This window comes from Grammomys surdaster, unplaced genomic scaffold (assembly GCF_004785775.1).
Source record: "Grammomys surdaster isolate TR1022 unplaced genomic scaffold, NIH_TR_1.0 357, whole genome shotgun sequence".
Lineage (NCBI taxonomy): Eukaryota > Metazoa > Chordata > Mammalia > Rodentia > Muridae > Grammomys > Grammomys surdaster.
This window is the reverse complement of record NW_021604776.1, coordinates 890,135-901,042: the sequence shown is the minus strand read 5'-3', so window position 1 is coordinate 901,042 and position 10,908 is coordinate 890,135. Positions and strand designations below refer to the sequence as shown.

The 10,908-nt window shown below is 39.2% G+C and overlaps 1 protein-coding gene across 1 annotated transcript in view; it reads right to left on the bottom strand.

Annotated features, from left to right (window-relative positions):
- The window catches only part of Pdk3 (pyruvate dehydrogenase kinase 3), a 71,029-nt gene that overhangs the window by 6,580 nt on the left and 53,541 nt on the right, over positions 1-10,908 (bottom strand). Inside the window, exons 8-10 of the mRNA XM_028779603.1 lie at positions 10,642-10,743; positions 9,954-10,064; positions 5,603-5,716 (exon numbers count right to left, since the gene is read on the bottom strand). Of these exons, the coding sequence (XP_028635436.1) occupies positions 5,603-5,716; positions 9,954-10,064; positions 10,642-10,743 (327 nt within the window). The remainder of the gene's footprint in view (positions 1-5,602; positions 5,717-9,953; positions 10,065-10,641; positions 10,744-10,908) is intronic.

Sequence of the window (10,908 nt, the reverse complement as noted above, 5' to 3'; positions counted from 1 at the left end):
TCTCTCTCTCTCTCTCTCTCTCTCTCTCTCTCTCTCTCTCTCTCTCTGTCTGTCTGTGTGTGTGTGTGTGTGTGTATGCAAATTAAAAACTAAGGTCTGATTCTCACCCCCAACCTCCATCAGGCCTGAAGATCCTGAACTATACAGATCAGCTTCTTTTCTCCACCTGTCTCTGCGGAGTCCTCTGAGACACTCAAGCTGCCCTGAGCAGTCTACTATCCCCAGTGGACGTCCATTCTCCTACCACTTCTCTATACACCTTTATCATACCTGCAAATCCTGAACCATACAGACCTGCTGATCTGGAACCACACAGTCCAATCAGAGGCCTGCCACATCAGGACTACTTGTACTTACTACAACAGGAACATTCAGGGACCAAAATTATCAAGGTGACTAAAGGCCCTCCATAGAACATAATCAATAAAAGCTAGGGCAATATGACATCTTCAGAACACAGCTACCCCACTACAGCAATCCCTGGATATCCTAACACAACCAAAACACACACAAAAAAATGACCTTAAATCCAATCATATAAAGATGATAGAGGCCTTTTAAGAGAAAATGAATAAATCCCTTAAAGAAATATAGGAAAATACAATAAAAAGATAGAGGCCTTTAAAGAGGAAACAAATAAAATCCGTTAAAGACACAGAGGAAAATACAATCAAACAGGTGAAGGAAATAAATAAAACTGTGCAAGACCTGAAAATGGAAATAGAAGCAATAAAGAAAAGAGAAACTGAGGGATTCATGAAGATGGATAACCTAGGGAGGAGGACAGGAACAACAGATACAAGCATCACCAGCAGAATACAGGTGATGGAAGAGAGAACCTCAGGCATAGAAGATACAGTATCAAGAAATTGGTATATCAGTCAAAGAAAACATTAAATCTAAAAAATTCCTGACACAAAACACAAAAAATCTGGGATACCATGAAAAAACTTAACCAAGAATGATAGGAATAGAAGAAGGTGAAGAGACCCAGCTCTAAGGCCTAGAAAATATTCTCAACAAAATCATAGAAGAAAATGTTCCCAACCTAAAGAAAGAGATGCCTATAAACATATAAGAAGCTTATAGAACATCAATTAGACTGTACCAGAAAAAAAATCCTCCCTGCACATAACAATCAAATCAGATTGCTATGTTTTCTATAGAACAAAGAATACTAAAAGCTACAAGGGAACGAGGCCAGGTAACATACAAAGGCAGACCTACCAGAAGTACATATGATTTCTCAATAGAGATTCTAAAAGCTAGAAGGACCTGGACATTTATCTTGCAACCTCTAAAAAACCACAGATGCCAACCTAGACTACTATACCCAACAAAACTCTCAATCACCATAGATAGAGAAAACAAGATATTTCAAGACAAATCCAGATTCAAACAATATCTATCCACAAATCCAGCCCCACAGAATATACAAGAAGGAAAACTCTAACCCAAGAAGGATAATTACATCCAAGAAAACACAAGAAATAAGTAGTTACATACCAGCAAAAACAAGGGAAGCATGTGTGTGTATGTACATCCTCCCCACACACAAACACTGCACCAACATCAAAATAACAGGAAATAACAACCACTGGTCGTTAGTATCTCACAACACCAATGGACTCAATTCCCCAACAAAGAGACACAGGCTAACAGAATGGATGCAAAAACAGGATCCATCTTTCTGCTACAAGAAACATACCTCAACAATAAAGATAGACATTACCTCAGAGAAGAGGAATGAAAACAAGGTTTTTAAGCAAACAAGCTGTAGTAGCCATTCTATTTATCAGGGAAGAATTAAAAAAATTAAAGACTTTCTAGAATTCAATGAAAATGAAGGCACAACACACTCAAATTTATGGAACACAGTGAAAAAGTAGTGCTAAGAGGAAAGTTCATAGCATTGAGTGCTTCCATAAAGAAATTAGTTCTCATACCAGTGATTTAAAAGCACACCTGAAAGCTCAGAGGAAAAAAGAGAAGCAAGCACACCAAAGAGGAGTAGAAGGCAGGAAATAATCAAAATCATGGCTAAAATCAATCAGAAAGAAAGAAAACAATACAAAGAATCAACAAAACCAAGAACTGGTTCTTAAAGAAAATCAACAAGAGAGACAAACCCTTAGCCAGACTAACCAGAGGGCACAGAGACAGTATTCAAATTAACAAAATCAGAAACGAAAAGGAAGATACAACAGACACTGAAGAAATCCAAAGAATCATTAGGTCTTATTTCAAAAGCCTCTACTCCACAAAATTTGAAATCTTCATGAAATGGGCAATTTTCTAGACAGGTACCACTTACCAAACTTAAATCAAGATCGGGTAAATTATTTAAGCAGTTGTAGGACCCCTATAGAAATGAAAGCATCAAAAGTCTCCCACAAAAAAAAAAAGCTTAGGGCCAGATGGTTTTGATGTAGAATTCTACCAGACTTTTAAAGAAGAGACAATATTCCTCAAACTATTCCACAAAATAGAAACAGAAGGAATACTACCAAACTCATTCTATGAGGCCACGGTCACCATAATACTCAAAAAAAAAAAAAAAGACTCAGACCGAAAGAGAACTTCAGAGCAATTTCTCTTATGAACATTGATACAAAAACTTACTTGATATAACTCTAACCAAACATGTGAAAGATCTGTAAGACAAGAACAAGTACCTGAAGGAAGAAATGGAAGATATCAGAAGATGGAAAGATCTCCCATGTTCATGGATAGGTAGGATTAATGTAGTAAAAATGGCCATTCTGTCAAAAGCAATCTACAGATTCAATGCAATCCCCATCAAAATTCCAACACAATTTTTATAGACCTTGAAAGAGCAAGTCCCAACTTCATATGAAAAACCAAAAATCCAGGATAGCCAAAGAATTCCTGAGCAATCAAAGAACTTTGGGAGGAATCACCATCCCTGATTTTAGGCTGTACTACAAAGCAATAGTGATAAAAACTACATGGTATTGATATAGAAACAGACACTGGTTGACCAATGGAATTGAATTGAAAACCCAGAAATAAACCTACATACTCGAACACTTGATTTTTGATAAAGAAGTCAAAACCACACAATGTAAAAAGGAAACATCTTCAACAAATGGTGCTAGTCTAACTGGATGTCTGCACATAGAAGAATGCAAATAGATCCATATTTATCACCCTGCACAAAACTCAAGTCCAAGAGGGTCAAGAACTTCAACATAAAAATGGATATACTAAATCTCATAGCAGAGAAAGTGGGGAACAGCCTTGAACTTGGTTCACAAGAAAATTTCATGAATAGAACACCAATGACTCAGGCTCTAAGATCAATGATTGATAAATCGGACACCATGAAACTACAAAGCTTTTATAAGGCAAAGGACACTGTCAATAGGTCAAAATGGCAGCCTACAAACTGGGAAAGGATCTTCACCAACCCTACATCTGACAGAGGGCTAATATCCAAAAAATATAATGAATTCAAGAAGTTAGATTTCAATAAAGAGAGAATTCTCAACAGAGGAATCTCAAATGACCAAGAAGCACTTAAAAAAATGTCCAAAGTCCGTAGTCATTATTCCATCTTACACCTGTCAGAATACCTAAGATCAAAAACTCAAGTGATAGCACACGCTGGTGAGGATGTGGAGCAAGGGGAACACTCCTCCATTGCTGGTTGGAATGCAAACTTGTACAACTACTTTGAAAATCAATTTGGTGGTTTCTCAGTAAACTGAGAATAGTTCTATCTCAAGACTCAGCTATACCACTCCAGGACATATACAAAAAAGATGCCACACTATACCTCACGGACATTTGCTCAACTATGTTTATAGCAACTTTATTTGTAATAGCCAGAAACAATCTAGATGTCTCTCAACTGAATAATGGATAAAGAAAATGTGGTACACCTACAACATGGGATACTATTCATCTATTTAAAACAAAGACATCATGAATGTTGCAGGCAAATGGATGAAACTTCAGAATATCACCCTGAGTGAGGTAACCTAGACCCAAAAGGACATGCATGTATGTAGTCACTGAGAAGTGGATATTAGCCATAAAGTACAGAGTATACATGCTATACTCCACAGACCCAAAGAACCTAAACAAGATGAAAGGCAAAAGCAAGGATGTTTGAATCTCACCTAGAAGGGGGAATAAAATAGTCATAAGAGGCAGATGGAAGGAGGGAACTGGGTGGGAGAGGAGATGGGGAGGGGAAGAGGGGTTCGGGATCAAGTGTGGGGAGGGACAGGAGAGATGGCCAGATGGCCATGAGAATGAATGGAAATCTGCAACTGGCAGGAGTGAGGGTTTAGGTGACATATAGAATAAGTGCCAGAGACTTTGGATAGGGGAGGCTCCCCAGAATCAATGAGGGTGACTTTACCTGAGATTCATAGCAGTGGGGATTGAGAACCTGAAGAGGCCACCTCCTGTAGCCAGGCAGGAACCTCAGTGAAGGATAGGGACACCAATCCACCCACAAAACTTTTGACCTAAAACTCATTCTGCCTACAAGAAATGCAGGCATGGGGGATGGAGCAGAGACTGAGGGAATAGCCAATCAATAACCAGCCCAAGTAAAGACATATCCCAAGGGCAAGCACCAATCCCTGACACTATTAATGAAACTCTGTTGTGGGTGCAGACAGGAGTCTAGAATAGCTGTCCTCTGAGAGGTTCTACTCACCAGCTGACTAAGACAGATGTTGACAAACAATGCCAAATAGGGAAAGGAACTTGGAGACTCTTATGGAAGAGTAGGGGGAAATATTTCAGGTCCTGAAGGGGATAGGAACACCACAGGAAGACCAACATAGTCAACTCACATGGACCCTTGGGACTCTCAGAGTCTGAACCACCAACCACAGAACATACACAGGCTGGACCTAGGCCTCCTGCACATATGTAGCAGATGTGCAGCTTGGCCTTCATGTGGGTCCAGAACAACTGGAGCCCGGGCTATTCCAAAAGCTGTTGTCTACCTGAAGGATATGTTCTAGCTGGGTTGCCTTGTCTTGCCTCAATGGGAGAGGATGTGTGTAGCCCTGCAGAGATTTGATGTGCCTGGTAGGGAGATACCCAGAGGGCCCCCACCCACTCAGAGGAGAAAGGGAAGAGGTGACTGGGATGGGAGGGGGTGCAGTGAGTGGGATGTAAAGTGAATTTTAAAAAGCTAAGATCTACATGAGAGCAAGCATTTGGTAATTGCTTGAGTCTGGGTTACCTCACTTGATTGAAGATTTATAGATAATTTTATATAAGCATATTATCATTACTAAATTCTTACAACTTGAGAAATTAAAGCAAAGACTTCAGATTATTGGTAATCTGTCTCCTTTTAAACTAAGTTTTTCAATGGACAGATAATTTTCAAAGACTAGATCTATAGTTGTAAAAATAAAAATATTAAGTTCATATTTCTGTGCTACCTGTTTTGTTATGTCTGGTCATAAAATCAGCATGAGGCATACCATGGTTTCATAAGTCTGATATCAAGGTAAGAGATGATACAGTGTGTTCTTCTTCACTGGTTATGGGTATTTCCAGATTTATAAAGTTAAGAAACCTTTACACTAAAAGAAACAAAACACAGTACCTTCAAATAAATGACTGCATCGGTACCCACTCCTTCCATGGAATACAGTTTTAGATCTCCCTGAAAATATCTGGCATACAGTCGAGAAATTGGCAAGCCATAACCAAATCCAGCCTATTAAGAAAAGAAAATTAATAGAATGAGACCAGTACAAATGCTTCACAGGGGACCACTTACAGCAGATTAAAACAAATCCCTGATTTGAATTTAAATCAAATTAATTAGTAACTCAATCTCTATAATGTTGCATTTATAATCTAAAACCAAAATTCCCTATTTCCAAAAAAAAAAAAAAAAGCCAACAACAAACACCAAAACCACTTGTCAAGTTTAGGTTAAAAAAAAACTGTCATTTTTATTTTTTTTTAGCATTTTAAAGTAAAATTTTACGTATGTATAAGCATAAAATTAGAGTAACTTTTTTTGAGACAGGGTTTCATGTATCTAAGCTGGCCTTGAACTAACTTGTTATATATCTAAGATTGACCTTGAGTTCCTGATCTTCTTGCCTCCACTTCTTAAGTACTAGGACTACAGGCATAGAACCACAATGTCTGCTTTATGCAGTGCTAGGGACTAGAATCCACAGCTTAATGCATACTAGGCAAGGACTCTACCAACTGAAAAATACCCTGAGCTCCAAGTGTTTTTTTTTTTTTTTTTTTCGAGACAGGGTTTCTCTGTGTAGCTCTGGCTGTCCTGGAACTCACTCTGTAGACCAGGCTGGCCTCAAACTCAGAAATCCGCCTGTCTCTGCCTCCTAAGTGCTGGGATTAAAGGCGTGAGCCACCACTGCCTGGCCAAGTGTTACTTTTTAAGTGTATATTTATTATATCTGCAGATAAGTATAGCTCTTGACCCTTAAAAAAGAGACTTCTTTTTGCAGCAGATAGAGACCATTATGGAAAGCTACACTGGTCAAAACGCTGAGAACAACTGACCATAGGGTGCCTGTCCTCAGCTGACAAACCTATAACACAATTCCTATACTTAAGGCTTGGAAAGATGGGCAGACGGACTGTTGATCAGATGTCTGCTGCAAGACAGTGTCTTTCTTTCTTTTTTAAAAAAGGGAATACAAAATGGGAAGTGGAGGGAGAGGGAATAGGTAGATCTGTGGAGAGCAGTGGCGAGTGACTATGATCAAAATACAAAATGTTGTGTCAAATTCTCAAAGACTATAAATAGTGTATTAAAAAGCAAATACCCAATCAAGTGGAATTTGATCTGATGACAACACAAAACCACATTCACTTTTAAGTTTCATTATCAGATTTCCTTCTTGTCCTAAGTAAGAATTAATAGCACAAGAGTTGAAAATGTTTGTGAGACACGGTCTCTGTGTAGCCCTGGCTGTCCTGGAAATCACTTTGTAGACCAGGCTGGCCTCGAACTCAAAGAGATCTGCCTGCCTTTGCCTCCTGAGTGCTGGGATTAAAGGTGTGTGCACCACTGCCAGGCAAGAGTTGAAATTTACCAGTAAGACTAAACCACTGACAAAATTTCTTAAAGGTCCTTCCTAAGGATCTGGAAAAGCTACAGTATGTTGATAGAGTGAATGGGTATTTTTAGAAAAAAATTAATACTTTCCTATGTCATCGAACTGAAAGCCAATATATATTTTTAAATCAAAGTTCACAGAGAAGAATAAAAACAATGATACTAAAGTCAGTGACTTTGTGGTTGGCCACAGGTGGTCATGGAAAGATACTATTTAGTAAGCTTTAGCACTTTGGATTAAGTCTGGATCAAGAATAGGGCCTTAAGGAAAGAGGGCCATAGTCACATAGGCTTCTGACTCTGAAATCTACAGTTTTGTATGACTGAGCAGCTTAATCAACTTCTTTAAGACTTTTCTCACCATGAAATGGAAAGTTCACGTCTGAGCTGATAAGAATTTCATGATATAATAGTAAATGCCATGTCTATGCATATCTACCACACGGTCAAACTTGGTAGGATGGTTCAATTTGGTGACAAACCTGAAGTCAATATCTGGGTTCCACATAAAGATAGAAGTGATAATTGACCCCACAGAGTTGTCTTCTGACCTTCTAAAGCGTGAGTTAACAGGCACAGTAGATACTCCCCAAAAGGAAATTTGGCTATATGGAAATGAGGCTATGCCATGCTCTAAGATGTTTCCTACTGTGTAAAGTAGTGGCTTTCGGGGTGTACTTCGTCATGGAAAAGTAACGTTTGGCTCTACTGCATAGATGCAGAGGCTGGATGGATGGCTCCTCATCTTACAGTGCACACAGACATCATATGTCCAGTATCATAAATGGGACATAGACAAGTAACATTTCTAATGTAAAAAGGTACCACCTATAAGCTTATCTAAGTAAACTGGGGACATATAACTACATAGGTATATTCAGATCATTTCAGGTGCTGGGGATGTAGCTTTGTGGGTAGAGTGCCAGCTGAGCACACCAAAGGTTCTCAGTTCAATTCCCCAGCACCTCCTAAACTGAGGAGGCACACAGGTATGTTCTCCAAGCAGGAAGATCAAGAGTTCAGGATCACTGTAGCTTCAGCCAGCTATCAGCCCACCTGGATGACATCAGACTCTGTCTCAAAACCACCACCACAGAATAGATTTTGTGCTCGTGAGACAGTGGAGTGGGTCAAAGTACTTGCTGGGCAACCCTGACAATCTGAGTTCAATCCTTGGATCAACAAAAAGGTAAAGGGACAGAATTCAACTTCAGAAAACTGCACACACACACACACACACACACACACACACACACACACACACACACACTAACTCACTCCTTTTCTCACACAAATAGTTAAAATTGTTTAAATCTGTCATTAGGGCTAGAAAGACGGTTTAGCAGTTGTGTGTACTTGTTGCTCTTGCAGAAGACCTAGGTTCAGTTCCCAGCACCCATGTATAACTCCAGTTCCAGAGGATCCAACGCCCCTTTCTGATCTCCGTTGGTACTAGCCATGCAATCGTGTACATATACACATATAGGCACACAAAATACTTTGACATATAAAAGTTTAAAATTTGTTCAATTAAAAATATACGAAGGAAGGCTCAGATTCATAAAACTCTAAGCCATCTGCAAAGGAAACTGTTTCTAATACTGCACAGCTGTGTATCTACTTTAAAGTTGAGGACAGTTTATTAAGTGGGAGCGATGTGGATGGAAGCATTTCTTCCAAAGCAGCCATAATAGTATACCAGAAAGCTCACAGACTGCTCTACCATTCATTTGCTTTGACCCTTTCTCCCTCACGGGAAGGTGGAAAAATACCAGTCTCTTGGAGTCCTCTGTTTCACAAAGAAAAAAATGGCATAAAGCGGTACCCTCAGGATGCTCTTTTAAAAAGACATGGAATAGACAATCCATATTCTTTTTAAACAACTGAGGATGATGCAAAATTTGAATCAGACCCCGGCCAGGGTAATACTATTCCAAATTGATCTTTTATGAATTTTCTTCAATCCTGTATAAATGACTTCCTCAGTTTTCCACATGCTGAGTTAACAAACTCTGCCTCAAATAACAATGTAAAGTGTTTGATTTTATTCATACAAATAAAATATAATCTTATGTGCTTATCAGTCAGGTAAGACTTTAAAATGAAACTTAATTTATACCCTGAGCCATTTTGCAGACTGATAGATACATTGCTGTGTTTAATAACAAAGGGTTCAATTGTTGTTTGTCAATTAGAAACACTCAGCAGGGGAAGAAAGTGTGGCCCTACCAGGAATAAATGCTACCATGGTAACCAGAGGCTTTTCTCACTGCCTGAAATAAGGCTCAAGGTTATTTCTAGAGTGCTACAGAGAGACCTCTGAAAATACATACATCACCTATATATTTTGTGCTTACAGTATTCAATGTGAAAATTCAATGTTTTTATAATTAAATATTTTAATTATATAAACAAATTTGACAGTGGTGACCCAAAAGCTGTGGGTGACTTGGGCCTATAAGGGAGGGCAGCACTAAAATCTCTCCTACTAAGTTGAAGCCACACATTTTACATCGTCCCTTTGCTCACCCATGGGTAATGTCCAGCTCTCAGAGGGTGATGCATAATGTAAGTGGCTCTCCAGTAGCAGTCTTACCACAGAGAAAAGCTTTTTCCCACTGTATTTGGGAGTGAAACACTCAGCTTGGAGTGTTTCTTGGATAAATTAGGAAAGCACTCTCAGTCCAAAGAACTCACAGACTACATAGCTAAGGCAGAAAGGTGCCTCTGCTCCCAACTACACCGGAAACATCCTCATTTAGGCAAGGCTAGTACAACCACCTGAGGAGATGGGGAGCTCCCTACGCCTATATTAGAGACCATTTCTTCTGCAGGAGTTTGCCATGCTTACCAAGGGTGCAGCTCTTGTAGGCTCCAGGCTGGGACGAGGAGCAGTTGAGTACATGTAGTTAAAAAGGCGGTCTATTTTTCGAAGTGGGACTCCACCACCTAGGTCACTTATCTGCAGTGTACAACATGTTAAAAATAAAAGAGGAATCAATCTGTGCTTAAGAAGGAGGCGATGAGAGCTCATTAAATAAAGTACATGCTAGGAAGGCTCTAAAATGAGTAAGGGCTTTGAACTCCCACTGAAAAGTGGTTCCTTTGGGGCCAGTGTAAACAAAGGAGACAGAGTAATGCAGCAAAATTTGATAGGCTTGGGACTGAGGTCCTGCTCATGAACATACAGTCAAGTAACATAAGCCAAAAATACAGTACAATATAGTCATGTTTCTATAAATGACAGGGCCATACTCTTAGAAATATGCCATTAGGCAATGTCATCATGGGCTGATATAGGCAAATATCATAGAAGGTGCTTATACAGAACAAGATGACTACAATGTCACTAGACAATAGCATCTTCTGGGACCACCACTATATATGTGGTCAGTTCATTGCTGAGGAAGCACTAATACATGACTTTACTTACAAATACCACACTCAAGAACTGCCAGTTTCCTTTCCTTCCTTCTCATGCTATTAGACACATACTATTAAATCAACTGATTAAAGTAAAAATGCAAATAAAAGATTACCTTAATGGACAAGTCCTCTTTACCCAGAGTAACGAGAGTTTTAACAGCTGGGTAGCCTTCTTTTTTATCTTCATGTAGTTCAACTGTTGCTCTCATTGAGTTCTAAAACAATAAGTTCTTTCTGAAAAATCATGCTGCTGACTTGCAAAGTACAATGAAATTAAAGGTACTGATTATTTTTGGTGCTGGGGGTGGAACCTAGAGCCACGTACATGCTAAGCATGTCCTCTACCATTGAGCTACACCCCTAGCCCTGAAAACCACAAT